Below are 19,430 nucleotides of genomic sequence, written 5' to 3'. Positions count from 1 at the left end.
AATGCAGAACTACAATCTGTAACGTCCAGTTCCCTTTCTTGTGTCGAAATTTGTTGGTTGGGTTTGCGAAATGAAACGGTGAGTTTTGCTGCAAATTCCATTTTAGCCAAAATGTTTTGCAAAGAAAAGAAAAAGGTGGTTGCTAGCAGATAGTAAGGGGTTGGCAGTGGGGGACTATGCTGGGCGAAAAAACACAATAATGATCTTAATGGTGCAAGTTCAATGTTAGGCCTTGAACAGAAGTGTGGTGTGTGCTCCTCCTACATTTCAGAACACGTAATGCACCTGAAGCTAAGCATGTTTGGGCTCGGTCATGACTGGGATGGGAGACCACCTTGGGCAGGTGAAAGATGTGTTGGTGAGTTCATGGGGTACTTACTATACTCTGTGGTCGGTGTGTGGATCCCAATGCCCCAGTGCAGTGATGGGGACACTTTACTGTAGATAATGGTGCCGTACCTTCAGATGAGACAAAAAACTGAGGTCCTGACTCTCTGTGGCCATTAAAGATCCCTGGGCGTCTTTCAAAAACAGTAGGATGTTTCCAAAAGTCCTGGCTTCATTTTCAACCATGACCTTATCCATTCTGACCCACTAATTATCTCCTATCTCCGTCACTTCATTGCTAATATGTGAAGAACGCTCTGGAGCATAAATGGCAGCGGTCACATCATCCAACTGGATGCAGCATATTGGCGGTGGTCGAAGTGGTCCTCCGTTGTCCATGTAAAGTGATTTAAGTAGATTAGAAAAGCGCTATATAAATAAAATTAATTCATTTCATGCAGAAAAGAACACAGGCAAACACGGAGATGGGAATACAATTTTATGGAGTAAAATTCTTGAATTCCATCCAAAAAAAAAGCGTTAAAACTCCCAAGACATTCTTTAGTGAGTTTTATGTTCCACAGTTGTGAAACCAGCTGTCAGTTTCATGAAATGCAAACTGAAACTTGCCTGTTTCATTAATCAGTTTAAATGGCAACCCTAAACTGGTGTCGTGTGAGCAGGTACCCGCGTGCTTGGTTCCCGATGGGTGTCTGATGGCTCCAGCTTCACGCCTCTATGACTCTCCTGAATGACGATGGTTTGAGAATGTCATGCATGAACGAATGTAGGACAAGCGAGTTCCCCTATGCTTACTGATACAGCTGCGTGGAAGTCAGATTTATTTACTAACTCGGCTCTTGTCAGGATCACAAACTCCTCCCGCGGACTGTCCTTACAGCTTCTAACCTTCCACAGCTGCGTATCATTTATTCCACCCGATGTCTGAGGAGAGCTGAATCCATCACCTCATCCCCTGTTTTCACTTTTGCCTTCTGGGATGCACCACTGGAGCCACACCACTCGCTCCACCTGCTTCAGGGACAGCTTGTTCTACCAGGCCATGAGGTCACTGAACTCCCAGTAATCTAATCCTAACTACCCTGCACTGTGTGCTGTACCCACCTGTTGGTTTATTTGAAATGATTCTGTATGTTAAGATAAGAATTTAAAACAAAACGGTATTTGCTGTAGTTTATCTATCTATCTTTTGTTACTCTTATTTAAGTACTATATTTATTTATATATCACTGCTACTGTGCCACAATTCACAATGCTCTTAGGGTATATGTGCCAGTACCAATGTCTTATCTGTAATTTAATCTCTTTCTTCTTGTTGATCTGACCGACAGGCACTGAGCACGTCATCCAGGCATGCATTCACCACAGTATTCAGTACCTGATCTACACCAGCAGCATGGAGGTGGTAGGCCCCAACATCAAGGGTGACCCGTTCTTCAGGTAAGGCTGCCTTTCTCGAGCTGGTTTTGTCTTTAACTGCACATCTTCTTTGTACATTATTTAGAAAAATGAGAAGAATTAAAATATTTTTGGATACACGTCCAAAGTCTGTTTTCCATATTTCAGCATCTTGATGTACGAGTCCCTCAGCCACTCTCGAAGCAGAACTTAAGATATTCACTTCTTTCTGCCAAAAAAAAAAAATGTACAGAGAAAGCTACAGCCACCCAAAACGTTCAGGCTTCAGCCAAAAACTCTTCTAACTCTCATTCCAGTGGTTAAAAGAGGATGGCGTCTGACAGGCACGTGGCACAGAAGTAACTAAGCAACGCAGTAACAGAAGCGCTTCTGTGCCAGGGTGAGGGGAATGCCAAGAAGCACACAGCGCAGCCTCCCCTACGCAGCTTAAATTGGGGGTGAGAGGGCAGTGAGGGGTCAGTCAGCGGTAACTGAGAAAGCCTGTTTATTAGAAAAATGAGTTCCATGGAGCACTCTGCTTTCCACACTTCACTTCCAGGCCCATTTTTTTTTCCTGGAAGGTAATTTTAATTCTAGCAGGTTGGCCAAAAACAGACACAAAAAAGTTTAAGTGTGGGAGTGGAGGGCGGAAGACCGCAGTTTAAATTTATGTTTTTTGTTATTAGGAGGCAAAATATTGTGAAAAGGAGTGTGAAACATGGCAACCATCTCCAGAAAATAAAAAAAACCAAGAGATTTCACTTCCTTAGTGTTGCTTACCTCCAACAACAACAAGAAAAAAAGTTATCATGTAAAACAGAAGCATGTTAATACCAAAATGTCAGCAAAAACACAGTAGGAAAGATCTGTGGGGTGTCCAGCAGGTTTAGGACGCGTTCTCCATGTGATATTGTCACCAATGCACAGCCCAACTTCGCAAATGGTGCAGTGCAAGCGGGTTTCTTTGCACGTTTTACTTGTTACTTGCGCATGAGAGGGTAGAATTTCAGTGCCTGATGTGCACGATTGACGCACCCATTGTGTTATTGTAGGCTACCACAGAGCAAGGCTTAGTGTCTTCTATGTTTCCCCTGACACGAACATTGACAGTTGTTGCATTGTGAATAGTGTTAGGGGGGCCTAATGTCTTTCTTGTCTTTCTACTTGATTGCAGTCGTTTTGCCTTTATGTTACACTGAAGCTTCATGCAATCAAATTCAGCAGGCACATCACGGCAGTTTGGTGGTACAGCACCGTACACATCAGTTTGTCTAACATCATCGACAGCTGATGACCAATTCACATTGTTATCACTAGCACTTGATTCAACTAATGGTTCAGTTACAGTTTGTTCTAAAGCTGTCGTTACATTTTTTTGTTCACATTCCATTGGTCGTTTTGGTTCAAAGCTCCGCCCCACTCATGAATGTTGATGAATTACCATAGAGTGGCAAAACATATAGAAATATTCTTGATTTATTTGCAGCATGATATTTTATCCAATAGATGGCAGCAGATTTGTACTTAACACTTAACATTGGATCATAACAGCTTAAACAAAGAGACCCTTGGGCTTAACCATAGGAGGGGGTACCCAAAAAGTGTTTTAATAATGTTTACTTACTGAAACTTTAGTCTCCTTCCAAGTACCCTCCATGTGAATGAATGCACTCATCCCAACGGTTTTCCCACTGGTGGAAACATTTTTGGAATTGCTGAAGAGGGACGTTGTCCAAGGCCTGCAGTGATTTTTCTTTGGCTTCCTCTATGGTACAAAGACGCTTTCCTTAGAGTTCTTTTTTCATATGCGGGAACAAGAAAAAAGTTGCACAGAGCAAACATCCGGCGAGTAGTGAAGGTGGCAAGAACTCTTAAGACACACAAGTCAATTCAGAAATCTCTTCAATAGTCCGACAACGATCTTTGTAAATTGCATTGCAAACTTTATTGAGATTTTCGTCATTCCTAATTGTGGAAGGTCAGCCGGATCTCGCTTGGTCTTTCCCCTCGTGACATTTCCCCTCGTTTGAAACATTAAAGCTTCCTCTTTAAAATCAGTTCCAAGCAGCACTACAGTTTCAGCAGCTGTTTTTCCAAAGAGAAAACAAAATTTAACAAAGACTCGTTGTTCTTTATGGTCACCCATCACAAAAATCACAGAACACACTTAATAAGCACCAAGAAAAAAATGACATGGAATGGTGTACGAACAATACAGAGCAACGCCACCTGGCAGACTGACACAGAATACTGTAAGTATGCTACACCTAGCAGCGAAATTCGCAACCAAGTTGAGATTGCACGCCAGGCACCAATTCCGGTTATTTTTGGGTACCCCCTCGTATTTATGTAGAATTTCAAGCTCAAGAAACACTCGGGGTTAATCGTATTTCTATAGCATTCCAAGCATGAAAGAGGCTTAGGGTTGACGTGAAGAAGGTGAAACACTTGTTTAATATTATTGAGACAGAATAAGAACAGTGTGATTAAAGGAATACTCTGTCCCAAGCATGTATTTTCTAAATGTTACTTGCCCCATGTAGTTTGCAAATATGGGTGAGAAAAATTTTTAATCTCAGGTTTTCACAGAGATAACAAACTTTACAATAAAATGGATGTCGATAGAGATGAACATTGCACCACAGAAAACAATGTTAAAACTAGTGGAGGATCTACCATCAGGGTGTACATTCAGGGGCCTGTGACGACAAGGAGCCTTTTGGCCAAACAGTAGCCTCAATCGATTATGGGCATGCTGAAATGACCGGGGTCGGGCTACTTGATAAAATGATTGAGTGTCCACATGCCGAAAGGACCATGGGGGGGTTCCCCCTTCCCCAAGTGGTGCTGAAGCATTTCTTTGAGCCGCATGCTGAATTCAAGAGTGAGAGATACTTAGCATTGCATTAAATGGCTCATTGTCCTCACGCTGTATTTCTTCAAGTATGATCAACTGTCTGTTAAGTAGTTAAGTCACCCACGGGCCTGCAGGGGTCTTACTCCTACCTTGGTCAAAAAATTCCCTGAATAAATATGCTACAAGTATCACCTAATATACGTCAAGTCATCCAGTTGTATGCTCACAATGTACAAAACACAGGCCTAATATTGTCCAATAAATACCTCAGAGAAGTGAAGAAGACATGCAGGGAGAGCAAATGTGTTGACACATACAAGTAAGAATTTCATTGTACTCCGTTTATGTGACAATAAGGACCTGTGCAGAGTCAGACCTTGTGGACTGTAGACATGAAAGAACAAATCAAGTCACAATCGGTGTGAAGCGTGGAAGCCTCCTCCACCCAGCTCTCCTGAGCGATTCCGCACTGTCAGGTTTATTTTGCTGCTAATCTGTGTTTTCACTTTAATCTTCTTGGCTGACATCAGCTGAGAGGTCCAGCTGCAAAACGTCATAGGATGTGCAGACTGTTAGATTTTTATCCATGATGAATAATGAATAGCAGAATATGTGCAAAGCGGGCAAGAGGATTGCAGTAATAACTGGAGTATGTGGCCGCTAAGCGTCCAGACCCAGCTGGCCATGTCCGGCTAAATGCCCCCCAGGTTGCGAATTGAATTCCTCAGACTAGTCCTGACAGACTTAACACAGGAAGGGTGGGTTTGGTCTCTTTATAGCTGGGCCAACTCGACTGTCAGCTTGTAAATGTCGTGCAGAGACTTAAAAGGATAAACACAGAGAACATATGCAGTCCAGCTGGCTCTCAAGAAATTCCTCAAAAAGAAAGAAAAGTGAGCAGGACGCAGTGTATGTGATGCACCAGCCAAGTGTTCAATCGGGCCTTTTCTATTAAAAGACATTCAATGTCAATATAAACTTGGCAACAACTGCTTGAGTAGTAAAAATTCCATCCATCCATTTTCCACACCTGCTCATTCCGGTGCATGGCCAGTTGAGGATTGTTGCCCCTTTCTCAGCAGCATCAGGTGCCAAGCCAACACCATGGCACACTAACACACACACACACGGAGTCAGTCAACTTAGTAACATGGATATTGAATGTGGGAGGAATTCATGGAGAAAACTCACATGGACGTGACGGGAATGTGCAAAATGCAAGGACTTGATTGGGTCAGAATTTGTACTTTGAGTACTTGCCACTTCGCCACCCTGCCATACAACAATAAAAATAAGAACATAAAAAATTTGACACCAATGAGAGGAGACCATACAGTTTATCAAGCTTGTTTGTTTCTCCTCCAGAACCTCCTTGAAGGCGGTCTGGTTTTCAACTCCATGTCTCGGTAGTTTGTTCCAGATTCCCACAACTCTTTGTGTAGAAGAGTGCCAAAGTGGGCCTGTGTGGGAGAATACATGAGTGTGCTCTGCGGTGGACATGTTAGTTGTTGACTTATGCCTCATCATGTTTTGGCTCTCAATGAAAGCAACTCCTGAAAATGATTGAAAGGATTGATGACTGAAGTCTAACGTATATATTCAGAGCAATTCTACTTAAATTATGTGTGTAGTGCTCTTCACTGAGCATTAAATATTCAATATATACTCTTGTAGTTAGAAAATATCAAATCTGGCAAATGAGAGGAGACCATGCAGTCCATCAAACTCCATTTGAGTAGCTAATAGCTAAGCTCTCCCAACATTTCATCCAGATACTTCTTAAAGGTTGTCAAAGTTCCTACTTCATCTCCATGTCTCCAGTTAATTGTCCCAGATTCCTACAACTCTTTGCATAAAGAAGTGCTACCTGGCTTCAGTCCTAAATGCACGTCCCCTTAACGTTCACTGCTAAGTTGAAGGAATTCTGCTGGATCTACTTTAGCAATGCTTTTGAAGACCTGGATTGGGTCCTCACATAGTCTACACTGCTCGTGGCTAAACAGGTTCAGTCTGTCAGAGTAGGACATGTCCTTCAGTCCTGGTTGCCTGTTTTTCACGATCATTATTAGAGACCAAATCTGAGAAATTCACATCCAGATGAAGATAAACATCCACATTGTACCACATCAGAGGCGTACAAATTCAGATAGAAACCTAAATTGCTATTTATAACCAGATGAGTAATATGTTAATAAGCGTTGGGCTGATATCCTCACCACATCTGAGAGAAACAGTGATCTATTGGGGAATAAGAACATCTGAACCATAATGATTGACTGAAATCTCAGCAGCCACTGGAAATGACAAGAATTGATTGACTTGAAGTTAGGAATAGCTATCTAACCAGTTCCATGTAGCACTGATCCGAATTTCCCTTTCCACATTGAGAAATTATGTATTTTGTACATGAAGATATGCGCCTAACAAGATCGAAGACTAAGACCTGAAACTCCTACTTGATATTACCCATCTTCCTACACAAGAAATATATTTTCTACCTGGACCTAATGCTCCATTTCTAGTCAAACATAAAAAGTATTGATCTTCCTCAACCTATATTTGCATTTCCTAGTGAGTGCAGTGACTCCTTGATTAGTAGTTGATCGCACATCTGGAAAAAAAGTGTGATCTATTAGAGCAATAGCCCTGAACCGTAATGATTCACTAAAGGACCTCAGTCAAGTATTGATTACCTTGAAGTTGGGATGTCTGTCTAACAAGATCTAAGGGTGCGCTGCTCCATTTAGTACTAATCCTCCGTGCCTCACCAAGAAACATATCCTTCTAACCATATAAAAAATGATGGCTGCTGAGAGTTCTGGCCAATGGTTCAGCTTGATCAGTTCAAATTTAACATTCAAACCTAACCAAATTAGATTCATTGAGAACTACTCCCAGACCAGAAATGTCATTTCTAACCAAATCGGAACTGTATGGATCCTCCTGAACCTAGTGGTGTCATTTTTAACATAGTGACCCAACACTTGGGCCCAAGGCTCCTCCACAGATTTCAAGTACTGGTTGGCTTAATGGCTTAGGTACAGGAAGATTCACTCAAAAGAGGTCCTGAATATTCGGTTGTAACTCCCGTTAGGATGAAGCATCTCAACCAAAAAAAATATGCTCTATACCTTGACGTATGTGTAATCGCTTGCATTACATGTGATGCTGGAAGTGGTTTCCTTTTTCTGCCAGACACATTTTGACGCGGCGCTCGATGTTCTTGAACGTATCAGCAAGCGTCTCGGAGTTATAGCAGCAATTTCACGTTGGATGTTATCCTTCAAATCTTCCACAGTATGAGGCTTGTTCCGATAGACTTTTCCTTTGAGCATACCCCAAAGGAGTAAGTCTGGTAGTGTCAGATCTAGTGTCTGTGGTGGCCAAAGCCCCTTTGAAATTACCCCGACTCTGTTTCTGCCATGCTCCTTGCCAATGTGTGACATGTTGCTCCATCTTGCTGGAACTAACTTTTCATTAACCCGCGATCATCAAGTTGATTCTGACATTGCTTAAACGAATTGGTGACCCAATAGGTTCGCACCATGAAGACGCGCTGCTCAGTACTGTGCACCATCATTCTGATGAGAAGTTGAGTGATTGAGTGAAAGGCTGTGGGCAGTATGCACCCAGAAGTTGCAAACGGAGGTTAAACATCGAGACGGCTGTCCGGCACCTACTTTATCGCTCTGATGCCTGGGCATCCCGGCTTGTTCAAAGCTCCATATACTGATGAGCACATTACACATTGTGTCATTCAGATTGCTTCATCCTAGCAAGAGTTATTACAGAATATTAGGGGCCTCTTGAGAGTGAATCACCCTGCAGTATTCTAATAAAGTTTTCAATATGGAGTCCCTCCTTAATCTATGCTCATGTTCCAGCCAGCACACCCAAGTTTGCACCTAATGTTATACTAACATTTCAAATTTGTTAGATCTGAGAATATTTTATGTTGTGTTAGGTACTGAGATCCTGTTTTTGAGGCAAACTCTGTTTGATCGTACTCTAACATTGACCTTTTCTATTTCTTCTTTCCTATCATCTCAAGGGGTGATGAAGACACGCAGTACAATGTCATACACAGCATGCCATACCCAAAGAGCAAAGCCAAAGCAGAAGAGATGGTGATAGAAGCCAATGGTAGGAAGGTAGGTCTCTCTCATCTTTGACAACTCCTGTTCATGCACGCTACCAGGTACCTGGAATGACTACAGTCCATTTAATCTTACTAGTGGACCTGCAGTCCTATGGCACATGAAATGCAATGCCTCGATTTCAGTTTGATGTTCATTCTGAGGTGCTTCTCATTCTAAGTCTTTTATTATTTTTGTGTAACCTTTGCTCTATTTGACTTTCTGGTAGTTTGGTAGTTTTAAGACTTTTTCAATCGTCTATATATATAATTCACTAAGTCCATGGCAAGCAAGACGCACGCAAGACAGCCATGCCCGCCAACTCACAGAGCCCCGCCCACCAACAATTCACTAAGCAGCCAACCATGGCACACGCACGTCAGAGCCCCGCCCACCAACAATTCGCATGAGAGTGAAAGCATTTGCCAACAATGTTTTCATTAATCAAGAACGAAAGTCGGAGGTTCGAAGACTATCGCATACCGTCGTAGTTCCGACCATAAACGATGCCGACTGGCTAAATGGCGGGGTTATTCCCATGATCCGCCAGGCAACCAAAGTCTTTGGGTTCCGGGGGGTATGGTTGTAAAGCTGAAACTTAAAGGAATTGACGGAAGGGCACCACCAGGTGTGGAGCCTCTGGCTTAATTAGACTCAACACGGGAAACCTCACCCGGCCCGGACAAACAGAACAATGAAAAGTCAAAGAGGCTCAGAGGTGCATGTGGACTGTAGCAGATGCGAAACCGATTGAGGCGGTGTTTGGAAAATGAATAGTTAACGTGACTCACAAGTGCATGTGGACTGTACACAGACGAAAGCAATTCAGGTGAGGAGTTGGGGGCGGGCACATGAGCAGGCAGTGCGTACTGAATGATGACTAAAAGATGACTGTTCACCCATCAATACATCGTCCTCGCTGGGCGTCCTTCCCCTCACATCCCTTTCCGCCCTCCGTGCGCGACTACCATCCAGCCCCGTCCCTCGCTCTGGGAGGTGGGGGCGCGGCGGCAGTCCTCCAGTTTTCAGTCACGGACAATTGTATGTTGCTCTCTCCAGAGTTCCCTTACCGTCGTATCCTCAAACCCACCCCATAAGAAGAAGCACATTTGTCGCGGATGTGAATCCCTGTATACGGCGTGTAAAACAGTTTGCGAGGGGTATCCCATGGTCTTACAGTTGGTGGCCGGGTCTCTGTTAGTTGCTCTTGCGAGCGGGCACATGACCAGGCAGTGTGTATGCTTCGAGAGCAAGGGTGGACGCGACAGGACCATCTAAGAAGAATCATATTTGTCGCGGATATGAATCACTGTATGCAGCGTGTAAAACAGTTTGCGAGGGGTATTCCATGGTCTTAGCAGTGTCTATGCTTTGATGTGAATCGCTCTATGCAGCGTGTAAAACACTGTATTGTATGTTGCCCTCTCCAGAGTTCCATCTTTTCATTCACCTACAGTCGTATCCTCAAAATCAACCCCATTTGGACAACTGTGTCTTTCAGGAAGTGTTCACCCATCAATACATAATTATGTGGCGTATGCTACGCCACAGGTTGGCTAGTATTGATTAATTAAGAAAGTCAAAACAGTGGTAACAGTAAATAACCATGCAAGCTCTTTGAACCTTTCGGTCGGGTGATCGTGACACAATCCATAAAAGACTCCACTTCACTGTTGAGGTTGGAATCCATTGACAGTTCTGCCTGTACATACATGGTGCCATTCCACTAGGACTTTACAAAACCATCTTGAGACAAGCGATACAGACCTTCCCAAATGGCACGACACCCTTCTGATAAAATGTTTTTACTTAACATCATCAAACTGTCATATCCATCTGGCCGAGATGTGTTGTGATTCATCAAGCTGCCCACCCTCAATCATAAAACTAGTCATTTGAACCTGATTAAAAGCTGTCATTTGTTCATATGAAAGATGTCTACACACATGAAACACATGGAATAAGCAACAAAGTAATGTGGTAGACAGTAGCACTTTAGTGACCTTCAAAACTGAACCTGGATGTTATTTTCGAAGAATGAAGTGGATAGGACTGACTAGCTTTGTTGGGCTGAATGGCCTGTTCTCGTCTAGATTGTTCTAATGTCAAACCTTTGTTGAGATGAAACACAAGTGTTCAAAGATCACGGTGAATCAGTCTTACCTGGTTATGGTCTCTCTATGTCCACACAATGCACTGCCCCCCAATGGCAGTCAATAATATGACTGGTATGCAATCCCAATCACTTGTGCACTTGGTGCTCTGTCCAAACCTCAAAGAAGCGGATGACTGGCTACTCTAAGCTGGCCTGGCGTGACTATGAGAGTGTGCACCTAAAGTGACTTGAAGACAAAGATCTCTCCAAAATTAGGACAAATTTAATGCAAACTGAGCTTTTGAGAGACTAATGTCAAAGGACAGTCGAAAAATGAGTGACAGTCTCAGCCAACAAGAATCAAAAAAGCCAACAAACATAAACCAATAGGTAAGACAAAAATTGTAGGCCAAATTGTGGCTAAATATCGTTTCCTTAACTATAACAGATTACTCGATTCTTACTGTTGTTTTCATTCAACCAAACATTTAGAAACGGAACAGTGCACTTCACCACCTTACATGTGATTGATTGTCACATGCAGTGCAGTGTCAAACTATACGCCTGGCTAACCAAAGCCACCGTCAAAAAACAAGACTATGACCACACAATGATTTAGCAAAATATTATTTGTTGATTTACCATAATGACAACTACATATGCGTATAAAACAGTGATCAAACCAGCACATATTGTATGCATGAGAAACCTGGGCAGTTAAAAAGGTGCATGAAACAAAACTGGATGCTACAGAAATGAGGATGTTGAGATGGATGTGTGGAAAAACAAAGTTGGATAAGATCAGAAATGAAAAAAAATCTGATGTTCCAGTAAAGCTGGGGAAATCAAAGAAAATACAAGGAAGAAGGTTAAAATGCTATGGTCATGTCATGAGAAGAGTGGTTAGCAGTATGGGGAGAAGAATCATGGGTATGGAGGTGTCAGTACAGAGAAGAGGAAGATGACCAAAGAGAAAGGGGATATAGACTGTATGAAGGGGAGGAATGAGGGTCTGGCAAGAAGTGTACAACAGACGAGAATGGAGGAGGCTGGTCCAATACAGTGACCCCGCATGAAACTGGGAAAAGCCTTAGAACATTACAACAAATCTAGATAATTGTCAGTCCTAGAATGCAAATGTTTTAATTAATAATCATGATTGGAAGAATAAAAAAAAAAAAAAACAACAAAATAAGATCCAGAAAGTTTAAATGCATAACAGTACCATGCAGAAGGGTGACATTCCATTCCGGGTTGGTTCCTCTCTAGTGTTCACTTCTGCTATGAAAGTCTGCAGCCCGTGTGTGGCCTCAGTGTCAGATTAAGATCGTGGATAGACGAGTGGAGCCTGCTGATCTCACATGCCAGTTTTCTTGCCTGCCAGACAACTGCTTCTGGGGGGCCACTATTTTTTCTAAAAGAGGGTACTACATATTATACTGCAATTTTTTAACACTCTTTTCGGCAGTTCCTAGCTCTCCGATTTCACTTACATCAATGTTTGCATCACACATTCCTATGTAATGACACCCGGTTTCTAGACCTCCCCACAATAAACTATGCACAAGCTCCCATTCCAGGATTGCATTTAGCAGAAAAGATTTGTCTGTTTCAATTCCAAAGTCAAATATTACGCTTTGCCTCTATTCCAAATGCATTTTCGCAATTGTACCACGTGTTACTCGGAATATTCACTCACAAACGGTTCTTTTCACTCCGTTCTTTGCCCGTTACCTTTATGAAAGCCTGAAAAGACAGAGATGTTCACATTTTAGGGCGAGTATTTTTAACATTTTTGATATCCACACCCTACCTGCTGTATCAAGTCTTGCTCCCTGTAGCTCTTGTGGGATTTGGATAGACCCCCAATGAAGTTTTTCAAGATTTAGTGCAATGTTCCAACTCAAACCCATTTCTTGACCTAACCTTAACCTCTTTTGTGTTTTGTAGGTAAAAAATGGAAAGACCCTGTATGCCTGTGCCCTTCGACCCACGGGGATTTATGGCGAGAGGCATGATCTGATGAAACAGTTCTACGAGAGGGGAGTGAAGATGGGAGGGTACATCCCCCGGGCCATTCCAGCAACAGTCGAGCATGGCCGCGTATATGCAGGTAAGTCGCACTCATATTTACTTAAGTGCCTTACTGAGGTCTCCATCATTTTGGATCCTGTACATGCTGGTTTCGCAGCAGCTCTACAACTCCAGGTGGAAGGGGGAAAACCGTTAGAATAATCTATTAGTATGACGACAGAGGAAGGAGCAACCATCGACCTTAAAGAGGTCTACGGACTCCAGTGTAGAACTCACTCACCCGTCTGCAGCTCATCCTCCATGGGTGCCAGTTGAGGGGCTTTAATATTAGCATTTGGATATTGCAGAATCTAATTTTCCACTTTCTTTCTGTGCAATCTGTTTATTGCGACTTTCTTCCTATTTTTTTTACAGTAAATTTAACTTTGTTGTGCTACCATTTTGTTTTGCACTCTTTTGTGCATTTAAGGCTCCTGTTCCTACTGCATGATGGTCGAGCTTTAAGATAAATTCATTACATTTATATAGTGCTTTTCTCAGTACTCAAAAGGGAGGAATGAGGAAGCGAACGCACAATCTTCCACAGTCTCCTTACTGCAAAGCAGCAACACCACCACTGCGCCACCTGTGAGGTGTTAATATTTTCATGGGGCATTTAGCTAGTTTTTGACTTTGCTTTTCCCTCATTCCTGGACCTGGTATTTACGTCTCTTGTGGTCTACCATTTCCACTGGTGGTAGTACCATAAAAAAACCAATCATCTTAGACTTGGAGGACGTTCTTCTTTAGCTCCACTGGCTAATTGTCAACTGAGCTTCTATCTGTGAGAGTGATTCTTTTACAGCAGTGGGCTCTCTCTTTGAGCCTCACTACATTTGTTATTAGGTTTGGATCCCAAGATCATTCCCAACAGAATGGTTAATATATGAAGATTAAGATCTTCCTCCAGAAAATTCAAAATGGAGTGACAAAATCTGATAGTCTTCAATCTGTGATCCACACATTTTGTATGTTGGTAGGTAACCAATAGTTTCTAAGGGACATCGCCATTCCCTAGGCCTGTGTACATGGTGGTTCCAAATGCTATTTGAAAAAGGGGAATAATCATAGATAGATGTCATAGAATTAACAAGAAAGGAAAGAGAAACGCTTGGCTCCAAAAGTGGTCTCCTTTTATGAGCAGATCAATATCCATTCCTGGTAGGTCCATGACAGAATTGTTTAACTCTTTGATGGCTGAATATTTTTTCCAAAAAACTCAGTTTTCTGAAAAGCACACCAAGCAATGGTTTCACACATAAAACGTCTGTTGCTATGTGCTGTGGTTGGTGTTGGTGCATGTTTGGCATCTCTGGAAGCAGTGGCTGTGCGGGGGCACCTCATTGGCCAGCAGGAATGCATGGTGGGCTGGTTGCCTTCGCACAGCAGGTGGGTGGCAGTTGCAGTCGCAGTGTGAGGCAATATGGTTTGTACCTCTTTTCATCATAAGTGGTGGTCCTTGCAGGCGAACGCAGCTACACAAACGTGTTCAACACCGCGATCAACTGGGGACTGATCACTTTCATATTCGATGTCCATCTCCTGATCACTTGCATCAAATTCCAAGTCCGACAAGTCCGAGTCCGATTCATCGATAATATGTGAAAGGTCCATGGCGTATTTAGTCACTCGCCAGATGTCAATGCCATTTTAGAGGTTGTTTGCTCTTCGCTACTCACACAGGGAATCGAGGTTAAATCAACACAGCTACTTAACTTTCCTTCTAGCAAAGATAGTCAAACTTAAATGTAAGGGCGAGTTTTGTTGCAGTTTACAGTTGATTACTGTCCTCTACCCCAGAGTTTCACCAAAAGTCGACATCAGCCCTGAAAAAGTTAATGCGGTAAAAATAGGATTATCCTTGTAAAAATCCATCTTGTAACAGGTTGCATCCTTTGGTGTGTGTTCTAGCTTCTCATCCAAACATTTTGTTGTACTCATAATCTCCATGATCAATAACTATTTTTCTTAATCCCCACCAGGAAACGTTGCCTGGATGCATTTGCTTGCCGCTCAGAAGATCCAGCAAACTCCCGAGGTGCTAGGCGGGCAGGTGTACTTCTGCTACGATGAATCACCCTACAAGAGCTATGAGGATTTCAACATGGAGTTCCTCTCCTCTTTTGGTTTTCAGGAAGTCCGCATCCCCTATTTTGTGCTGTCCTTCATGGCCAGACTCAACGACATCCTCCATACATTGCTCAAGCCTTTCTACAATTACACGCCTATCATGAACCGTTACACGCTAACTATCGCTTCCACCACTTTCACCGTCAAGACCAACAAAGCTGAGAGACATTTCGACTACAAGCCTATCTACCCCTGGGCAGAATGTCGAGAGCGCACCATTGGCTGGATAAACTCATTTGCTCAACCTGTCCTCCAGAAAGACAAGTAGAAACTGAAATGAGAAGGATGGCAACATCTCTTTCTCAGTTCCACCTACATAACTTTTATCTCCGATATTCAGCAGGCATGACGAAAGTGGAAAGGGAGAGAGAAGAACTGGAACTTCACCCCATGGGTGAATGAAAAAAGACTTGGCAATCATCCTCTAAACCCATCTTTGTCATTCAAAACAGCTCACCTTTCTCCTCACCTTGTTGGTTTTCTTGGTTTCACTCACAGTATAAGGATCCTCATTCTCAACTGAAGAAAAAGCAAACATTCAATCGACATGGTCTTTTCAAACCTGTTGCCGTGAGATGCAATAAAACTGCAAAATCAAGTATCTGCTTCCAAGAAAGCCAAATGTAGTAATAAGACGATGGAAAAAATAGCAGGATTATTTGGGAATATTCAGTATTGGGGTGGAGAAGTTAAAGATGAAGAGGATTCTACCATACAAGAAACCTTGGTGGTGTTTCACCCTGAATTTCTCAATTCTCGTGAGACTGGAAGTAAGGAGGATCTCTGCTGGGCTTGTGATCAGTGTTAAGGACCGAGCTACCAAGAGCTGCTTACTCAGACTCTTTGCAGTGTCATAACTACAAACCGCTACAAGTTCCTACTTGACTCTACATATCTAGCAGACCGCCATTTCCATGCACTGACTGCATACACTTAATCTGAAGAATGGAGACGGCAGCCTTAAGGTGGGTGTGCCCCTTCCATTTAAAAACTGGCTGAGGAGAAGCCTGCCCATCACATCCACCGAAATGTTTCATCATTCTAATTTTAATTGTCAGAATTCTGTAGATAACTCATAGCAGGTCAGACTGGACTGCAGACTGTGCAGGAAGGGAAGAACAGACAGAGGAAGTGACAAAGCAACATGTGTGTATCTGCGGAAGAATAACTCGAAAACAGGAAGAGGAGATAAGTAGAATAGAGTGACTCTACACTGTTGGAAATCATGGTTTGAAAATGGCTCTTTACTGGAGTCTGTGGTTCTCTGGACTTTGAAAAGGTTCCTAATATGAGAACAAAACAGAAATCTTTAAGGCTACCAAGCAGGATACTAAAACGTCAAGAAAAGCTGGACTTAGCCTGTGTGATTGCATGCAGGAAGAGTCCTTTGAAAATCAGGATCTCACTTGTATGTCACAAATTAATTATCATCCATTCATGACAATTTGTGGAGCCTGCTATGGATGTCAATTAATACAAAGTTCTTTCTGGAACCTTCACATAGATGGTCCATTCGGGAACCAAAACTATGGTTTCTTTCTGAAGAGCCACTTTGGCACCTTGATTTTTTTAAGAGTGTAGGCAATCAAACTGTGGCCACAATGACACATTGTGGTATTTAGACAGGCTAGGTGGCAGTCAATGCAAGTAAAGAAGAGAAAAAGGGATGACAGTGGCCATGACCACAACAGAATGTGATTTTTAGATGTTGGAATTCCCATTGACAATGTCAGAATGATGAATGCATTTAGAAAAGCACAGAAACTTCACATACATACACTCAGGTGCCTTTTGTGCCAATAGGGTCCAACCGCAAGTGGAGGGACTGCACAGGAGAAAGAAGGAGGAGGAGCTCAACTGCCCCCATTGAGCATCACCTTGGTACAGCTGTGGGAAAATTTGAGTTAATCCTGTTAGTGAGAATGCCTCCTGTTGTCCTGGGGTGGTATTGCCTACCTTAGCAGAGTCTGGAAGGTGATATTTAGACACCCATGTGTGACAATACACACACACACTTCATCAGATATTCAACTGAAAAGTTCAAAACAAGTAACAGGAGCACAAGGAGGGAACACAGCCAGGCCAGATGAAAGGAGAAAAGGTGATGGTAGGTGAGAAGGGCTTCCATTAGAGAAGAGATAGAAGGTAGGTGATAGTGCATGTACATTTTTTAAGAAGTGATAGGAATACCACTTGCACCTTGCAAACCTGACACTGGATTAACAGAGCTCAGTAAATGAATAATGGGAGCAAGAGGTATACTAAGTTACAGTCAAGTGGCCGTCTACTTCTTCCATTCACCTTCTTAACCCATCCATCCGCACACCTCTTTCCTAAACCCAATTGTGGGCCCCAGGGCTGTTTAGAGAACCCACATACATAATTTAAGTCTGGGGGACTAGGGTGGTGCTGGGGACTGGGGTGGGATAACATTCTGATATCATACAGACAGTGACTGGGGTTGGAGACAGCAGTGCTATCATTGTGGTGCAGAAGCAATAATCGTTATGTTTAATTTATTATGAAAGAATAAAAAAAATAACTGTTATAATTTCAGTTATGGTACTTAAATTTCAAGTATTAAAAAAAGTATTATGCTACGTGTGTATATGTGTGTACATAAAGTATATACAGTGTACACGCACATATAATGAATATGTATGTGTATTTGCATATGCATATCAATATACAGTTATAATTTTTTTTAATGTTAAAAACAAAAAGCCAATGAAATTCTGTTAATGTACATTTCTACTTCCAGGGAACCCAATACACACCTCAATGGTCAAAAGTTTTTTGTTCTAACCTGCTGGGTCCCTGGAGAAGCAATAAGGTTAATCTTCTTACCTTTGTTGTATCTATGACTTATAATTATTTATTTTTGTATTCTGAGTTAATTGTATAAAATATAAGAGTATTTATTAAATACAAACAAACAAATAAATAAATAAAGCTTGATTTCTCTTTCTGGGTGCTCATTGGCTGCCTTTCATTGTTTTCGCACCGATGATGGACATGCGATGCCTAGTGGGTCAGGATGGCTTGCGCCGTGCACTCCGCGGGACCCTTTTCCCCGACCCCAGACGGCAAGATTACAATATGCGCTACTGATCCTTAAAGGGGACACAAAAATTAAATAAAAAAAAAATAAAAAAACAAATACATGGGCTTGGGCAGATTTGTGGCAGACGGAATTTAATGCAAGTAAATTTAAAGTATTTCACTTAGAGAGTAAAAATATTGGATTTGAATACACAATGGGAGGGAGGGTCTGAAAAATCAAACGTATGCCTTATGAGAAGGATGTAGGAGTCACAGTGGACTCTAAGCTAGTGACTTCCCGACAGTGTTCAGAAGCCATTAAGAAGGCAAACAGTGTCAGGTTATATAGCGCCTTGATGTGTGGAGTACAAGTCAAAGGAGGTTCTGCTCAAGCTTTATAACACACTGGTGAAGCCTCATCTGGAGTCCTGTGTGCAGTTTTGGTCTCAAGGCTACAAAAAGGACATAACAGCACTAGAAAAGGTCCAGAGAACAGCAACTGGGCTAATTCCAGGGCTACATGGGGTTGAATTATGAGGGAAGATTAAAAGAGCTGAGCCTTTTGAATTTAAGCGAAAGAAGATAAAAAGATGACATGATTGAAGTGTTTAAAATTATGAAGGGAATTAGTACAGTGGATCAAGATGGTGACTTTAAAATGAGTGTAACAAGAACACGGGGACACAGTTGGAAACTGAAGAGTAAATTTCACAAAAACATTAGAAAGTTTTTCATCACATGGAGAACCACACACACACAGGGAATAAGTGACCAAGTAGTGTGCTAGACTGTTGGACTTTAGAGGTCTCGAAGACCCGATTCCATGTTATTTTGGATAGGACTGGTGAGCTTTGTAGGGCTGAATGGCCTGGTCTCGTCTTGACTGTTTTAACGATTTGGAGTGCCAGTGACCAACACTACATCCCTGCTAACCAACATAACATGTACAGAGCACACCCACGGAAGCAGAATGACTGAAACAAAATTATTAATAATTCTTTGCATTTATATAGCGCTTTTCTCACTACTCAAAGCGCTCAAGCAATTGCAGGTTAATGGCCCAACAGAGCAGAGTCCCTATTGGCATTTACGGGATTCGAACCGGCAACCCAAATCAATTGGTGATTCAAAACATTCCACTGCTAAAACATGAAAAAACACAAATAACGAAGGATTATTGGAATAAAATTGGAGTAAAATGAAACACCCTTGAATGTCCAGCCATACAAATACTGTTTTTGTTTTTTTGTTATTGCAAGGGTAACGCCGAGCCATACCTCCATACTGGAAAACATCCTCAATACAGGCATGTCAAGCCCTCTGCCGTGTTCTCCATAAAAAGGTAGAATGA

At 42.3% G+C, this 19,430-nt stretch overlaps 1 protein-coding gene across 4 annotated transcripts in view; it reads left to right on the top strand.

The window, feature by feature from the left end:
* Positions 1 to 17,995, top strand: part of hsd3b7 (hydroxy-delta-5-steroid dehydrogenase, 3 beta- and steroid delta-isomerase) — a 129,440-nt gene extending 111,445 nt beyond the window's left edge. For all 4 annotated transcript variants that reach the window (XM_028815031.2, XM_028815029.2, XM_028815028.2 and 1 more), the window contains exons 4-7: positions 1,680 to 1,788; positions 8,655 to 8,754; positions 12,785 to 12,947; positions 14,890 to 17,995. In XM_028815031.2, the coding sequence (XP_028670864.1) occupies positions 1,680 to 1,788; positions 8,655 to 8,754; positions 12,785 to 12,947; positions 14,890 to 15,305 (788 nt within the window). In that variant the 3' untranslated portion in view covers positions 15,306 to 17,995. The remainder of the gene's footprint in view (positions 1 to 1,679; positions 1,789 to 8,654; positions 8,755 to 12,784; positions 12,948 to 14,889) is intronic.
* Positions 17,996 to 19,430: the final 1,435 nt, after the last annotated feature.

The sequence above is a fragment of the Erpetoichthys calabaricus genome, chromosome 12, assembly GCF_900747795.2.
Source record: "Erpetoichthys calabaricus chromosome 12, fErpCal1.3, whole genome shotgun sequence".
NCBI classification, from domain to species: Eukaryota; Metazoa; Chordata; class Cladistia; order Polypteriformes; family Polypteridae; genus Erpetoichthys; species Erpetoichthys calabaricus.
This window is presented reverse-complemented; position numbering and strand designations above follow the sequence as displayed.